The sequence below is a fragment of the Phyllostomus hastatus genome, unplaced genomic scaffold, assembly GCF_019186645.2.
Source record: "Phyllostomus hastatus isolate PE091 unplaced genomic scaffold, TTU_PhHast_1.1 phas_scaffold_1674, whole genome shotgun sequence".
Lineage (NCBI taxonomy): Eukaryota > Metazoa > Chordata > Mammalia > Chiroptera > Phyllostomidae > Phyllostomus > Phyllostomus hastatus.
In genome coordinates this window covers 24,802,099-24,819,889 of record NW_025334011.1, presented here as the reverse complement: position 1 = coordinate 24,819,889, position 17,791 = coordinate 24,802,099, and the positions used below count along the sequence as shown (strand labels likewise).

General features: G+C 39.7%; 2 protein-coding genes and 1 pseudogene across 9 annotated transcripts in view; 2 read left to right on the top strand and 1 right to left on the bottom strand.

Moving 5' to 3' along the window:
* The window catches only part of NUDT5 (nudix hydrolase 5), a 37,213-nt gene that overhangs the window by 6,464 nt on the left and 12,958 nt on the right, over positions 1 to 17,791 (top strand). For all 4 annotated transcript variants that reach the window (XM_045857807.1, XM_045857806.1, XM_045857809.1 and 1 more), the window contains exon 2: positions 7,031 to 7,138. In XM_045857807.1, coding sequence (XP_045713763.1) covers positions 7,076 to 7,138 — 63 coding nt within the window. In that variant the 5' untranslated portion in view covers positions 7,031 to 7,075. The remainder of the gene's footprint in view (positions 1 to 7,030; positions 7,139 to 17,791) is intronic.
* On the top strand, positions 7,439 to 11,005 carry LOC123831120 (annotated as a pseudogene).
* The window catches only part of SEC61A2 (SEC61 translocon subunit alpha 2), a 42,522-nt gene continuing 39,900 nt past the window's right edge, over positions 15,170 to 17,791 (bottom strand). For 2 of the 5 annotated variants that reach the window (XR_006787865.1, XM_045857802.1), the window contains one exon: positions 15,170 to 16,053. Coding sequence is in view for 2 of the 5 variants with exons in the window: in XM_045857802.1 (XP_045713758.1) it covers positions 15,993 to 16,053 (61 nt within the window). In the remaining 3 variants the exon portion in view is untranslated. Of the gene's footprint in view, positions 16,148 to 17,791 lie in introns of all 5 variants that reach the window. The other 3 variants (XM_045857801.1, XR_006787863.1, XR_006787864.1) reach the window with 3 other exon arrangements.

Genomic DNA, 17,791 nt, shown 5'->3' with positions numbered 1-17,791 from the left:
TACCTCTTTAACCTTTGGCATTTTAATTATGATGTGTCTTGGAGTGGCCTCTTGGCATCCATCCTGTTTGGGACTCTGGGCTTCCTGGATTTGCATGTCTATCACCTTCACCAAATTAGGGAAGTTTTCTTTCATTATTTATTCAGGTAGATTACCAGTTTCTTGCTCCTTCTCTTCTTTTGGCGCCCTTATGAGGGGATGTTGGGCCACTTGAAGTTGTCCCAGAAGCTACTTATATTATCCTCGTTCTTTTGGATTCTTTTTTCTTGTTCTGAGGGGGTGTTTTTTGCTTCCTTATGTTCCAAATCATTGATTTGATTCTTGGCTTCATCCAATCTGTTTATGTTCCCTGTAAATTGTTCTTTATTTCAGTTACTGTATCCTTTGTTTTTGGATCTCTTTTATGCTTCTGTGGTCCTCATTAAGTTCCTTGAGCATCCTTCCTTTTTTTTAATAATGTGGGGGGTTTTTTTGCCTTTAAAATTTTTGTTTATTTTTAGAAAGGGGGGGGGGTGGTAAGGAGAGAGAAAGAAACATCAATCTGTGGTTGCCTCACGAGCACCCTTTACTGGGGACCTGACCTGCAACCCAGGCATGTGCCCTGGCTGCAATTGAACTAGCAAATCTTTGGTGCACAGGCCGGTGCTCAGTCTTCTGAGCCACACCAGCCAGGGCTAAGTTCCTTCAGCATCATTAAAACCACTATTTTGACCTCTGCATCTGATTGATTGCTTATCTTCATGCTGTTTAGCTCTTTCTCTGGAGTTTTGATCTGTTCTGTGACTTGGGCCATGTTTCTTTGTGTCCTCATTTTGGCAGCTTCCCAGTGTTTGCTTCTGTATATTAGGTAGAGCTGCTATGACTGTGTCTTGGTAGAGTGACCTAATACAGTAGGTGTCCTGCAGGGTCCAATGGCAGAGCCTCCCCTGTCACCCAACCTGGGTACTTGAACTGCACCCTTAATGTGGGCTGAGTATACCCTCTTATAGTTGAGCCTGGGTTACTGGTGGCAGGTCAGTGGGAGAGATGTCCAAGCCAGTCAGTTGCAAGGATTGGCTGTGACCACTGACCATCAACCTCCACTCTTCTGTGGAGGATCAGCTGTGCAGGGGCAGGGTGGTGGTGCTAGGACGTGGTCCGTAGCTGTCCACTGGGTGCCCAGGCGCTGGTGTTTCCTGGGTTGTGCAGGCCAGGGTCAGCCCCCACCTTTGTTTTGCCAGGGGCCACCCTGCCTGGGCTATAAAGCTATCTAAGATGGCTGCTACTTGTACTGGACTTGGAGATTCCCAGGTGGAGTCAAGTTGTGAATCTAGGCTGGTGGCTGCTAATGCCAGGCCTGGGGCCACTTAACAAAAGGTAAGGAGGCTGGGAGTTCACTGAGGATGACTGTTGCTTGTTTGAAAGGATTTAGGATGCTGTGAAGCTTGAGTCAAGATCAGCCATTCATATGGAAAAGCTGTTAACAGGTGTAAGTTGGGTAGGGGATCTCCTGGGGGCAGAGGTTGCAAACAGTGTTAGCCAGGTTGATATAGTTTCAGATATGGCACCCTGCCAGCTCTGTGGTGCTGCATACCTGTCTGTCTGAGAGAAAGCTGTCCTCCAGCTCTCACCTTGATGTCAGCCACCTCACTTCCTTGCTGTATGCCACCGGTGCCTTCAAGCTGCTATCCTGGTTTTGGAGCTCAGAGAGAGTAAGTCTGAGTAAGTCCATGGGTGGGTTCTTTAAGACTCCAGATGTTTCTACCAACTCAATCCCTACTGGTTTTTACAGCCAGAAGTCATGGAGACTTACCTTGCTGGCACTGGTACCCTAGGCTGCAGGGCCTGGTAATCCTTCTGGAGAGATCCCTTCCAGATTTTTATCCACGACACGTGTATGTAGGACCCGCTTGTTCCACATCTCCTCTCCTCCTACCAGACTGAATGGATGTGGTTTAAATTCTGTCATTTCAGGCTTCATTCAGCTCGAATTCTGCTGATTCTGAGTAATGGTCATTCCATAATTTAGCTATATTTGTGATGTGGTTGTGTGAGGAGACGAGCCATGTTTATCTATGCTGCCATACTGACGGGAAGTCTCAGAAAAATTATTTGGATTCAGTGTTATTTTTTAAAAGGTAAAATAAATCCAAGCATTGGGTACTGTTCTGGTAAATGGGATTTCTTGGTTTCCTAACATTTATTTTCTCTTAATTAGTAGAATTAAAAGAGGAAGAAATTTTCCTTCTCTGGCATTAATAGAAGAGAATGGAAAGTAAAAATCTAGGTTCTTTTACCTGGGAGTGGAGCATCCAGGTAGACAAATAGCCAGCCTTTGGTTAGTTTTCATCTTGGTCAACACTCTGCTTTTACTGTAATAATGTCTAATGTAAACCAACGCCAGTTAATAGTTTACCTAGTAAATTTTTATCTGAGGTACTTCTAAAGGAATTAACTGCCTATATTCTTATGCTATATGCATATAGTTAACTTGCTAAATATCTGTCTCTAAATATCTAACCATCCATGTAGCTTCGTTATTACTTTCAAGCCTCTTTTCAAATATCATTTAAAGAGGACTTTCCCTGTCACTCTGTATAAATTAGCAACACCCCTCTGCCCCATCTTCTTTACTCTCCTTTTCCTTCTTAATCTTTCTCTGTAAAACTTAGTCACCTGACATAAGTTGTGTACATCATTCCTTCCTTTTTTCCTCCCTTTCCCCCCACCAGAAAGTAAACTCCTACAGGGCATAGCTTTTGTTGTCCACTGCTGTCTCCTAACACTACAGATGTTCTCTTGTTTTCAGTGGCTCTGAGTCTGCAAGCTGCTTTAGCCAGGTTACCGAAGGTACTCAGCTGATATTTGGTTTTTATGAATATTATTTTGTGCATACTTCTTCACAATTTAAATGAGCATGAAGATGTATAGACATATCTTTCTATCATCCTCATTAAGTGGTTTTAATTTAGCATATAGTCATCTTTTCTTACCTAAGGCCTCAAATTTTGCTTTTTTGCCAAACTTGTTACTAGAAATTTAGTTTCTAGGACCCATAATGTATAAGCAACAATGTTGATAACCTTTTAATACAATAGAAATACATTTAATTTTACAACAGAAATACGTGTTGTGCACCAGGCAAAATATATACCCAAAGGACAGTGGAGTGACTGCCAGTATAGCAAGGCCATGTGTCACCAGCCTGTGAGTCCAGAGCACAACTCCTTGACTGGTCTCTCAGCTTTGTCAGTCTTTGGACCCAACCTCACCTCCAGCAACTCACCTATCCTGAACAATAATTAAATCGCCTGTTGGAGATTATAAGAATGCAAAGTTAATGGTTGTTAATTGAGATATAACTCATACACCATAAAATTCACCTTAAACTGTAAAATTCAATGGTTTTTAGTACATACACTATTTAATTCCAGAACATTTTCATCAAAAAGAAATACAACACCCATAAGCAGTAACTTCCTATTCCCTCTTTCCCCTAGTCTCTTGGCAACCACTAATCTGCCTTTGGTGTCTGTGGCTTTGCCTACTCTGGATATTTCATTCAAATGGATCATACAGTACAGGGTCCAGCAGAAGTTAATGCCTACTTGAGTGTGGTTGGTAGGGTAATGATATGAGTGTAATAATTTTAGATTTTTAATTTGAACATTTCACCTAAAATGTCATATGGTGTGCTTGAGTGTGACATTGTTATGTTACAGAATTACATGCTTGACATTTTATAATAAAAAGGGGGTATTATTTGTGCCAAACCTTATATTTGGCCTTTTGTGTCTGACTTCTTTCACTTAGCATAGATGGTTTTTTTAAGGTTCACCCATGTTGCAGAATGTCAGAACTCTATTCCTTTTTAAAGCTGAATAATATTCCATTGTATGGAATACCACATTTTATTTACCCATTCATCAATTGATGACATTTAGGTTGTTTCCACAACCTAACTCGGGGTTATTAAGAATAAGACTTCCTTGAACATTTCTGTATAAGTTTTTGTGTGAGCTGTTTCATTTCTCTTGGTTATATACCTAAGAATGAAATTACTGGGTCACATGGGAACTCTGGTTAATTTTTTGAGGAACTATTAGGCTGTTTTTCAAAATGCCCACACCATTTTACATTCCTACCAACAGTGCATGTATGAGGGTACCAGGTTTTCCACATCCTCACTAACAGTTGTTACTATCCAACTTTTATTATAATCACTGTAATAGGGGTGGAGTGGTATCACATTGTGGTTTTACCTTTCCATGATGGCCAAGGATTCTTACATATTTTCATGTGCACATTGGCCATTTGTAGATGATCTTTGGAGAAGTGTCTATTCAGATCTTTTGTCTACTTTCAAGTAGGTTGTCTTTTAATTATTGTTTTAAGAGTTGTTTTACCTATTTCACATACAAATCTTCTATCAGATTTGCAAACTATTTTTCATTCTGTGGGCTGTCTTTTTACTATCTTGATGGTATCTTTCAGAGCACAGACGTTTTTAATTTTGATGAAGGCCTAATTTTTCTTCTCTTTGGTCGCTCTGTGCTTTAGGTGTCATATCTAAGAGACTCCTACCTAATCCAAGATCATGAAGATTTACACTTAGGCTTTCTTCTAAGAGTTGTATAGGTTTATCTTTCAGATTTAGGTCTTTGACTCATTTTGAGTTAATTTTTATATATGGGATAAATAGAGGTTCATTTTTATTCTTATGTATATATGTAGTCCCAAAACAATGAGTTTTAAAGACTGTTCTTTTCCCCACTGAATTGTCTTGGCACTCTTGTTGACGATCAAAAGACCACAAATCTATGGGTTTAATTCTGGACTTCCAGTTGTATTCCATGAATATAAATCTATCCTTATGCCAGTACCCACACCATCTTGATTACTGTGGCTTTTACAGTAAGTTTTGTAATCAGGCAGTGTGAGTCACTTAACTTTGTGCCAAGATAATCTTGACATTGAGTCTAACTTAGTGAAATAAAGACAAGTAGATCAGAACTGTTCTTCAGAAAAAGTCTAAGCAAGCCCCACACTAACCTAGTTCATAGAACAGAATAGCTCTCTAGACTTATCCAGCCAGATGCACTTTATTCCTTCCTTCATTTATTCAGCAGTGAGTTTGGGAAGTTTTTATAGCAATATCACTGTACACAATTTTGAAAGTTGGATAATGTAGAGAAAAATCTAATGTCTAGGAAATAGTTTTGAAAATCATTTCATCCTAAGTGGGAATAGTGATGGTAGGGATGACACTTCTAAGAAATGTTAAAGATAGAACTTTTAGAACTTGCAATGGATAAGTTATGGTTGGTAAACAAGAATAAGAGATTGGAGACATATATTTCTAGCTGGGAAATGATGGGTTGCTCTAGTTAGGGAAGTAGATTGTGATGGGCAGAGTAAAGATACTACCATCTGTTCTTTCAAGAAGAAAAAACAGGGTATGAGAAGGTTGATTGTTTCAGCTTTGTTGATTGTGTTTTAGGATGGGGGAAACTTGCTGAGATAAAAATTGAAGATGTGATAGATAATTTAATTATCACCTTATGTCCCAAGAGAAACACAGAGCAAAGCCACTTTTTTCCTCTAAGACAGAAGGAGAGGTGATGATTCTTGATAGTCTATATTTTCCCTGGAGCTAAAGTTGGGAGGTGGAATGGGTTAGGGAACTCTGGAACTTAAGAGTACTGAAGGGCTGGAATAACCACTAAGGAATGTAGCTAAAACAACAAGGAAACAGAAAATAGGAGTGAAAAGACATGACAGAGGATCAATGCAGAAAATCCAACAGCCAGCTAAATATTTGTTCCTGAAAAAGAGCAGTGAAAATGGAAGGAAGGGGCATTGTTGGCGGAATAATTCAAGAAAAGTTCCCCATCGTGAAACACAGTCTGAAGTTTCCAGATTGAAAGTACCCAATACAGTAATATCAACATGAAGACAGGAGTAACTAAAAGTTTGCAGAGAAAGAAAGCAGGTCACAAATAAAAAGGGTCAAGAATCAGAATGGCTTCAGGTTTTGCAACAGCAACACCAGAAGCAAGACTGCTGAGCATCACCTCCCGATTTCTGATAGAAAATTATTTTCATCCCATAATTCTATATGCCGATAGATTATCAGTCCATTTTGAGCGTAGAAAAAAAGATGTTCAGAAATCTGGGGTACAAAAATGAAGGACTTTAGCCAAGACAGGGGACAGAATAGTAGAAACAAATGGAGTGGGGCTACTCTTTTCATCACAGATCTTGTAGTACTAGTTAACTGCAACTTTTACATGTTAAAACTTTAAAGTGAATGGGCCACCAAAAAAAAAAGTAGTAAAATAAAATGAATGGGCAATAATCATGTGAATATATTTAATGTCACTGTACTGTATATTTTAAAATTATTAACATGGACCCTAGCCAAGTAATTAAATTGACTAGAGTGCTGTCCCAATACGCCAAGGTTGCAGGTTCTATCCCTGGTCAGGGCGTATACAAGAATCAACCAATAAATGCATAAATAAGTGAAACAACAAATTGATTTCTGTCTCTCTTCTTTCTATCAAGGCAATAAATAAAATAAAAATATTAACATAGTATATCCATTTAACACGTTTAAAAAAATTAAATGAAAGACAGAAATAGGCAGCCCACACAACTCTTCAAGTTATAAAGGGTTGGTAAAGGGCTGCGGTGAGGGGTGGATGGAGTGCCATATAAAATCTTTGTACTGTCCCCTTGGGAAGTCTATTAAATTTGGAGTCAGAAAATCTAAGAATGTTATCTAAGGTGTCCTAGAACAGGCATAGTAGGAACTTGGCTACCACGGACTGAACCGCACTGGAGTGGCTTTCAGTTCTTCCCTGGCTGTCTCTGGGGCCTTTGTGTTCACTTTCCCATCCACGGCAGTCCTCCCAGCTCCTCGTGTGAGAAAAGCACCTTCGATGACAGATTAGTTCTTCACCATTTAAGTACTTTGACCAGTGGCCTATGAATAAATTTTTAATTCGGAAAAATAAATGTAGCCTAAACATATCTCTTTCTCTTGCAGTGTGAACTTCTTGCCTAAAGACTGGAAAGACTAATTAGCTTGAAAATGGAAAACCAAGAACCAGCGGATTCTTCTCAAAAAACCAAACAGTTTATTATTTCAGAGGAGGTATATATTATTTTTCACTTCCCTTTCCCCTCCCCACATAAGGCTAAGTTTCAAAGAAATGTATAGACCATTTGTTGTTTGAAATTATTTATAATTCTTAAATACAGTTTTTAAACATTGTTCCTACTCCCTTTTTAGATCTCAGGGACATAGTGAGCTTGTGTGGGAGCAGCAGTGTATCCCTCTTTATTATATTATATATATATATATATATATATATATATATATATATATATATATATATATATATATATATATATATATATAAGTGAAATTGAGACTTTTAAAAATGGACTTTGGTACAAAAATTCTCAATATTTACTAAAAATTTCCCTGGGTAGAACAAATCATATGTGAGTTTTAGGGCCTAGACATTGCATACTTAGGTATCACATCTTAATTAGCTGTTTATGGTCTCATACCTATAAAAACAATAAAAACCTTTTTAGGTATAGTCTAAATTCCAGGACAAACGTATGTTTTGTATATTATTTAGTTTAGCTTTTAAAAAATCTCTTCCTGTAGGGGCCATTGCAGTGGATAAATTTTAAATCCTTCATTTTGGAATTCTGATCTTGACACCTTCCACCAGTTCTTTTTTGATTTAAAAATCTCTCCATGTGGTCCAGCGAGGTCTGGGTTCTGTTGCAGCCAGAAGGTGCCCTTCCAGGCTAGGCCAGGCAGAGTGGCGCTCAGTGCCCAGCAGGCCCTGAGGAGGCTGCAGTTAGGGCCAGGGATGAGCCTGGCTATCCCAGGCAGAGGCAGAGGTGGCTCTGTAAATGGTCGGTGTTGGGGGACAGTTGCCCGGTGGCCCAGGAGGAGGGCCTCAGGTCCACACCATGGCTGGCCCAGAGCACCGCACAAAGGCCAAGGCTGCAGATCTAAGAAACTGTGACTGAAGAAAATTAAAGGCCATGGATGAAGATGGACTTGAATTGCAACTGCAAGAGCCAAACTCATTTTTTAATGCAAGTTTTTCAGAATACTTGCCATACATTTCCCATTTGATCATCACAACATCCTGTGTAGAGCCGACACTACACATGTGGACGATGACCAAACTGTTGTGGAAGTACAAGAAACAATTGTTGTTTCAGATGTTGTAGATTCAGACATAACTGTGCATAACTTTGTTCCTGATGACCCAGACTCAGGTGTAATCCAAGAAGTTATTGAGGACATTGTTGCAGAAGATGTTCAGTGCCCAGATATGGAAGAAGCAGATGTACCTGAAATGGTCCTCATTCCTGAGGAAGTGCTGGACTCAGATGTAACTGAAGAAGTTTCTTTAGAACATTACACAGCCCCAGGCATGTTTTAGCTTCTGATATTACTTCAGCATCAATGTCTATATCAGAATATGTAATGACAGGTGAATGTATATATGTGTCTGATGTTGGACACATTGAACATGTGGTTTATGATAGTGTAGTAAAGGCAGAAATCATCACTGATCCTCTGACAACAGATGTATTGATAGTTTCAGAAGAAGTACTGGGAGCAGAGTGTGCCTCTGCAGCAGTCATAGATGCCAGTGAACCATCTCCCTGTGAACAAGCAAGATGGTAAGAGCAACTGTGAGGACTACCTTAATGATTTCCTTGGATGATGCTAGTAAAGTAGAATACAACAGTTCCTCTGGAATGACCTTGGCTGCAGAATCAGAAATCGATTCTTGTAAAGTGGATGGCATTTGACCTGAAGTCATCAAGGTGCACATTTTTAATGCTGACCCTGAAGAGGATAACTTAGGTGGCACTGCAGACACTGTGGAGAATAAGCCTAAGAATGATCATGGAGTCAAACATGTGCCAAGGGAAGAGAGAGTTTATTTAACCAACAATGACTCTCAGCAAGAAGATAAACATCTAAATGTTGCTGAAATTGCTGAAGTTTATATGAACATGATTGTGGGAGTATACAATGCAGCTGCAGCAGCACCACCACACATGAACAGCAAACTGATGACATGAAATAAAACCTTCACGCTAACAGTGTGAGCAGCAGCTTATGCTAATAATTTGGATGGAACTGAAAACCAGAATGGCACTGCAAGCACCTTCTTGCACATAGATGAGTCACGGGGCTCTAGAGAAGACCTAATTCAAGGCAGTACCAAACAGCAATAACAAGGGCCCTGATGGACATCCCTTGACTATCTATCCTTCCATGACTTGTGGGGAAAAGTTTAAGTTAAGAGGTTTTTTGAAAGGGCATATGAAAAACAATCCTGAACACCTTGCCAAGAAGTACTGCTGTACTGATTATACTACCAACAAGAAGCTAAGTTTACATAGCTGCCTGGAGAGCCACAAGCTGACCAACAAGACAGAAGGCCATCGAATGGAATGAATGTGGGGAGCACTTCTCCTGTGTTCGGGCCTTATTTACTCACAAGATGGTGAATAAGGAAAAAGGAGCCAACAAAATGCAGTCCACAGCAAGAACTTTCCTCAATATTTGCGTGGAGCCTGGTAAAGGATCCATCACCCATCGGAGCTCAAAAAGCACGTGCGAATCCATGTTGGGGAGAAGCCATACACCAATGTGAGTACCACAAATACAGGTCTGCCGACTTGTCTAAATTGAAAACGCATGTAAAAACTTAAGCATGAAAATGCATTGAAAAGAGCTCCCATTCAAGTGTGACATTTGTCTTTGGACTTTCTCAGATACCACAGAGGTGCAGCAAATTCACCAAGGATGCAAACCATATTGTTTGCATTGTGACCAGAAAAATGAGAACTCAAGTGATTTGACACAACACAATTTCAGTTCACATGAAGGACTGCCCACATAAAGTGTGACATGTGTGATAAAGGTTTTCATGGGCCTTTAGGACTCAAGAAACACGTGACTGCCCCCAAGGCAAAAATTACACCAGTGTTGACATGATAACTTGAAGATTGCAGATCATTTCTAAGTTGCCGTATTCTCTCGATTCACACAAAAGATCTTCCATTTAGGGGCAAGAGATGTAGAAAAGTATTTAGGCAACAAAATGAGCTTAAAAAGCATATGAAGACACAGTGGTAGGAAAGTGTATCAGTGTGAGTACTGTGAGTATAACATGACAGATGCCACAGGCTTTACATCACACCTTATTTCCACTCATACAAAGCACTACTCTCACCTTTGAGTCCTGCAAGAAAGAGTTCCAAAGACCTTCAGAAAAAAAACAGCACTTAATGCAGCATCATAAAAAAGAGAGCCTGTCCTAGCAATACTTCTACAGACATTTGTGGGGATGTTGGCTTCAAAGCAGAAAATTCATTTTAAAGCCAATCAGTCTCGTCCACATACAAGACTGTATATTGATTTATTCTGTGTACAAATAGAATATTCCCTCTAGTTCACTTATTTTTTTACATTTCAGTAGTGTGTTCTGAATTTTATTCAATTTGTTTAATCAGTGGGGAAAAGCAGCAGCAAGTTGATTTTAATGAAGTAATCCTTGCCCCTATATAGAAATTTCTTACATGTTTTGTATTTATTTAAATATTTACCTTGCTTACTACGGTGGTATTCTTTTAAGACCACTTAAAACTAGGGTAACTTTATATTGCATCAACATGATTACTTTCAGAGTAACCATTTTTCCCCTATAAATTTCTCACAATAAAATTGTCAGAGACATCTACTAACATAAATGGGAGATTTAACCATCAGGTCTAATTTATTTAGTTATTTAGTTGTCTTGCTTATTAATCTTTTCAGACCAGATGACACTGAAAGTTTCCATTTGAGCTTTTGCATCCATGGCATTGCTGAATAAAGAACACTAGCTGGGTCTGTTTACTTTTTGTTTTTTTCTTTTTTTAAGATTTTATTTTTAGAGACCGGAAGGGAGGGAGAAGGGGGGAGAGAAACATCAGTATGTGAGAGATATCCATTGCCTCTCACACACCATCAACTGGGGACCTAGCGGACAACCGAGGCATGTGCCCTGACTGGGAATTGAACCAGTGACCTTTTTGTTCTCTGGCCGTCACTCAATCCACTAAGCCACACCAGCCAGGGCTACTTTTCATTTTCTTTACCAGACAGAATATACTTGTGGTGGGTTTCAAGTGTTTATATCTTTGTCAGCAAACTTTTAGAAAACTTTATTGAAAAATTTGCTTGTTCCTGTTGTATTATGATTATTCTTTTCTGTGTTGCTTTGTCTTTGAATGGTGTGTGCTACAAATGAGACTTATTAAGGATGGCATTTTGGAATCTCCTAGGGCAGGGTTCCCCAACTCCTTGGCCACAGACAGTATCTCTCTGGGGCCTGTTAGGAACCCTGGGGGCTGCACAGCATGGGAGCACATGAAGCCTTACATGTATTTACAGCCACTCCCCATTGCCTGAATTATTGTCTGAGCTCCATCTCCTGTCAGATCACCAGCAGCTTTAGATTCTCATAGGAGTGCAAACCCTGCTATGAACTGCACACATGAGGGATCTAGGTTGCCTGCTCCATATGAGATTCTAATGCCTGGTGGAGCCGAGGCAGTGAGGCTAGTGCTGGGGAGCAGCTCCAAAGACAAATTATCATTAGCAGAAAAGTTTCACTGCACTGAGGCCATAATAAACCAATTGCTTGCAAACTCTTATCAAAACCCTGTTGGTGAGTGGCAAGTGACAACCAAGCTGCATCTGGTGGCAGGCTATAAAACCATTCCCTCCCCAACCCTACCCCACTGGTCCACGGAAAAACTGTTCTCCACGAAACTGATCCCTGGCACCAAAAATGTTGGGGACCACTGTCCTAGAGGATCTTTTGCAACTTTATACATGTAAATGTAGCCTGAATTATATAAATGCATATATACATATATATGTGCATATATATAAAAAATAACGTATTTGTGTTGCTCATCTTAAATCTTTATATACACAACCCCAAGTAGTAGTTGTTTAACACCTATAACGAAAAGTACCAGGTTTACAATAACATGAAAGGTGCGTATGAGAGCATTTTGTAAATCATGCTCTTCAGAGATACTACTCGGGAAGAATTAGAAGAAAAATAAGGACACTAGTATTTTTAAGAGTAAAGGTATTTTCTTATAATTATCTTTGGTAATTGAAAAATAGAGTTGAGATGTTCTAGATAGAATGTTTTCATATAACTTCAGCTCCATGCCTTTATATTTTTCTGAAAAGCTAATGAGCATCCAGACAAACTTCCCTCATTTCTCTCTGAGAAGCTGCTGAGGGAGTTCTATGTCACTGAGGTAGGGAGATAAGGAAGCTATGGCTCCATGTAGCAGAGATCTAGCACTATACTTGGCACACTCGGTCTACTCTTACTACTTAGTTATAATTAGGAAACTTCCAAAAACTTCACACTCAAGCTGGTTCTTATTAGAATATAAGATAAAGATAAGTTTTAAGTGAATGAGGAAAATTCGAGGCCTTATTTGGAAGTTTTTCATCATTGTGTGTTCGAGGGTTGACTTTTTTTTCTTATTGTCACCTGAGGACATGCTCATTTAGAGAGTAGGGAAAGGAGGGAGAGAGAAAGAGAGACAGAGAGAGGGAGAGAACATTGACTTGAGAAAGAAACACTGATCAGTCACCTCCTGAATGCACCCACAACCCAGGCATGTACCCCAACCAGAAACTAACATGGGACCTTTCAGTTTACAGGGACTACACTCCAACCAACTGAGCCACAGCAGCCAGGGCAAGAGTTGACTCTTTTTTAAACAAATAGTTGTGGCTCAGAGTTACAAATTCATGAGTGCAGTTAGTTAGAATTTGATTGTGTGAAGATGAATTCTAAAGAGCAGAAGACAGTACTTGAGGTCCTTAAATTGGCTATCAGTACATTTGTGTACCTGCATATTGTGGGGAAATTTAGGACTTTTCTCCCTCTTTGGTAGCTGCCTTGCCACACTTCATTATGGTGCTCTTTGCACTTTTAGGTTTTTACCTTTCATCTTTCTCTTTGCTGTTGATATCTGTATTCAAGAGTTTATAGGACTAGAAATCTAAATATTGGGTATTTGGCAAGCCTCTGAAGAGCTGGATTGATTAGTCCAATTCTAAATCAAGTGCTTTAAGCGGGAATGAACTCCAGCATGAATCAAGTCAGAACCAAGGCCTGGGCCTGTCCCCGTGGGAACTTCAGAGCCCTCTTGGCCTCCATAATATGGTTTTTAAAAATGTAACCTGGAGACTTACAGCCAAGATGGAGGCATAAGTAGATACACTGTGCCTCCTTGCACAACCAAAGGACAACAAATTGAAAAACAAAAAACTACCAGAACTGCCAGGAAATCTAACTCTATGGAAAGCTGACAACGAAGGAGGTAAAAAAACATTCATCCAGTAGGAGGGGCAGAGACAGGCAGCTGGGGTGGAAAAGACAAACAGTAAGGTGGTGGTTGGAGGACTGAGCAAGATGTTAGCTGGCAAACCAGGTGGTCCCACATTTGTGTGCAGATAAACCAGGAGGAACAACTGGGGAGTGAGACAGACCCCACAATCCAGGGTTCCAGTGCGGGGGGAAATAAAGCCTCAAACCTCTGACTGAAAAAACCTGTGGGGGTTGAAGTGCCGGGAGAAACTCCCAGCCCCACAAAAGAGTTCATTGGAGAGACCCACAGGGTCCTAGAATGTACACAAAAACCCACCCACCCAGAAATCAGCACAAGAAGGGCCCAATTTGCTTGTGGGTAGCAGAGGAAGTGACTGAAAGCCAGCAGAGAGCGGAGCAAGCAGCATTGTTCCCTCTTGCACCCCTGCCCCACATACAGCATCACAACACAGCAAAATGCATTGCCCCACCCTGGTGAACACCTAAGGCTCTGCCCCTAACTATGCAACATGCGCGCCAAAAAAAAAAAGGCCCAAATGAAAGAACAGATCAAAGCTCCAGAAAAAAAAATGCAACTAAGTGACGAAGAGATAGCCAACCTATCAGATGCACAGTTCAAACCACTGGTAATCAGGATGCTCACAGAATTGGTTGAGTATGGTAAAAAAATAGAGGTAAAAATGAAGGAAGGTTATGGAAAGTGCAATAAGGAAAATGTACAGGGAGCCAACAGTGAAGGGAAGGAAACTGGGACTCAAATCAACAGTTTGGACCAGAAGGAAGAAACAAGAATTTAAAAAAAAATGAGGAGAGGCTTAGGAGCCTCCAGGACAACGTTAAACATGCCAACACCCAAATCATAGGGGTGCCAGAAGGAGAAGAGAAAGCAAGAAATTGAAAACTTACTTGATAAAATAATGGAGGAGTACTTCCCCAAGTAGGCAAAGGAAATAGCCTGCCAGGAAGTCCAGGAAACCCAGAGACTCCCAAAGAGGTTGGACCCAAGGAGGAACACACCAAGGCATATAATTACCCAAGATTAAAGACAAGGAGAGACTCAAGAGAAAAAGAGTGAGTTACCTACAAAGGAGTGCCTATAAGACTGTCAGCTGATTTCTCAAAAGAAACCTTGCAGGCAAGAAGGGGCTGGAAAGAAGTATTCAAAGTCATGAAAGGGAAGGACCTACATCCAAGATTATTTTATCCGGTAAAGCTGTCATTCAGAATGAAAGGCAGATAAATTGCTTTCCCGATAAGGTCAGTTAAAGGAGGCCATCATCTCCAAGCCGTTATATTAAATGTTAAAGGGACTTATCAAAGGAAAAGAAGATAAAAAATATGAACAATAAAATGACAACATACCCAATTGTCAACAAATGAACCTAAAAAAGAAGAGAAAAAAAAACAAAAACTAAGCAAACTAGAACAGGAACAGAATCACAGAAATGGAGATCACATGGAGGACTATCAGCAGGGAGGGGGAAGGGGAAAATGAGGGAAAAGGGTTCAGGGAATAAGAAGCATAAACGATAGGTACAAAATAGACAGGAGGACATTAAGAATAGTATGGGAAATGTGGAAACCAAAGAACTTATATGTACTACCCATGGACATGAACTAAAGCAGGGGAAGGAGGGTGCAGGTGGTGCTGGGCACAGGGGGTGCTGGACAAAGGGGGAAAATGGAACGACTGTAATAGCATAATCAATATATTAAAAAATGAAAATGTGACCTAACATTGTGTGATTCATTGCCCTGCAGTACTATTCTTGAAAGCTCTGGGTTTTTGGTTTTTTTGAGAACCTGTAAAATCTCCATTTTTATTTTCCTTGGTGGTAATGTAAAACACTTAAATGAAAGTGGAAATTTATTAAATTTAAAACATCCTGTAGGCCATTTTGTGAAGAGACGAAGGCCTCGTTTCCGACCTCAATCAGCAGTCGTCTTCTCCATGTAGAAACAGGAGATTCAGAATCGAATCACTTCTGCCTTCTCCCTCCAGTGAGATTTTTTTGAACTTCAGCTACATTTCAGCTTTGTGAGGAAAGAAAATGGCTTGCAATGCTACCAATAAGGCAGATCCTTGCTCCATGAACTCCCGTGTATTCACTGGGAATCTCAACACTCTTGTGGTCAAGAAATCTGATGTGGAGGCTATCTTCACAAAATACGGCAAAACTGTGAGTTGCTCCATTCATAAGGGCTCTGCCTTTTGCCTTTATTCAGTATGTTAATGAGTGAAGTGCCCAGGCTGAGGTGGCAAGAAAGAATGGCAGAATGACTGCTGGCCAGGTTTTAGACATTAATCTGGTTGCAGAGCCAAAAATGAATGGAGGAAAAGCTGGTGTGTAATGATATGCAGCAGAGATGTATGGCTCCTCTTTCCACTTGGACTCTGACTTTCAACAGGATTATGATGACAGGAATTCTGTTTTCTTCTTATCAAATAGGATATACAGTTACCCAAAAAGCGTTCCTCCTCCTCCTCCTCCCATTGCTCGGGCTTCGGTGCTCTCAAAACACCAACGTGTATCAGGAAACACCTCACGAAGGGGTAAAAGTGGCTTCAGTTCTAAGAGTGGACAGCAAGGATCTTCTTCCAAATCTGGAAAGTTGAAAGGAGATGATCTTCAGGCCATTAAGAAGGAATTGACCCCGATAAAACAAACTGGATTCTCTACTGGAAAGCCTGGAAAAAACTGAAAAAGATCAGAGCCAACAAGGAGAAATGAAGAAGTACTCAAAAGTGCAGGGCAGCAGCTCCCCAAAGAAAGATGAAACTATTATGATAAGGCAGTCTGAGGGAGGAGGTGCAGATAACTCTGCTGAGGAGGGGGACCTACTGGATGATGATGATGATGATGAAGATGGGGGAAGACCTGCTGGGGGTGATGAAGGATGATGAAAAGGAGGCTGAGGAAGGAGAGGATCACTCTTAAGCACATAGTGGGGTTTAGAAATCTTGTCCCATTATTTCTTTACCTAGGCACTTGTCTAAGGTCAAAATTTTCACCAGATCCTCTCCCCTAGTATGTTCAGCACATGCTCACTGTCCTCCCCATCCTTGTTCCTCCCATGTTCATTAATTCATATTGCCCTGCGCCTCGTCCCACTTTACTTCCTTTGATGCTCCTAGTAAAGTCTTACCCTGTGATTTTTGCTTTTTAATTGTGTTACCTGTTTACAACTTAACAATAAAAAGGATACAGTTTTTATCAGCTGTCTCCAAAATAATCTCTTGTTTGCAGGAAGTACAGTTCTTTTCATTCATATGTGTTCAGTAGCTGCTTTACTGCAAAGGCAGTCTCATTAGTTGAGTAGCACCTGGGAGCAGCTTTGAGTTAAGAGGTATGTGTGTTAACCCCACATATGTAACATATGTGGGGCTGTTCAACACAAATGTAACACTATTTTTGTGAATAAGAGTTGGCACGACAGATGCATCCTTTAGGAAAATAATTAGTGTCATAGTCTTAAGATCTGTTTTCTAAATTCAATACTGTGGGTTTATTTTTGTGAACAGCCTTATGTTTAGGACCTTTTTTTCTCAAATAAACATGTCCTTATTAAAATAGGAATTTGCAGAGAAAAAAATCCTGGATTTTTATTTTTGTATTTTATAATTATTTATTTCAAATTCTTTGTCTCACAGTGGCCTCCACAAAACCCCTAGAATGTATATTTTTCTTTGAGTCTTAGTCATTATTATGCATACCAATACATACCAGTACTCAAGTTATATTTCACTGGGCTGGGTACTGTATTAAGGAGACAAGTAACTTTGATGTGGAGTGGAGAGTCTTGCAAAACTGCTTTTACATCCTAATAGAAAAAAACTGGGAAATAGATTAAGCCTTTTCATCAGTGCTTGTGGTCTAGTTGGTGTCCTGTTTTGAGATTTTTGTTGTGTACTAAATTGTTTCATCCTTAAATAGGAGAGGTTCAAATATGTCAAGATTTTAGGGAAATTGAAATAACTGGAGAATAAAAACTTATCCCCCCCCACAAAAAAATCCTGTAAAACTAATACAGAAAATACAAATAATTGGTTATCTATACTTTAAAAAATAAACAAAGATAAAGAACACAATTTTACACACTTCATATTTCTCTTATATAGTTTGGCATCAAACAGTTCTTTCTAAAGCACAATATTAAAATCTTTAAAAGGTATTGAAGGGTTTGGCCAAGTGAATACGATACAGTGTATTTATATAAAATGAAAATGAAATTCTAGTCATTGTTATATGCTGGCATTAGTTATACCGTAGTTTTAATTCTTAAATTTGATTAGCAAAGCTAAAAAAGATACTTCAGTTAAATGTTTTAGAGAGGTACAGATT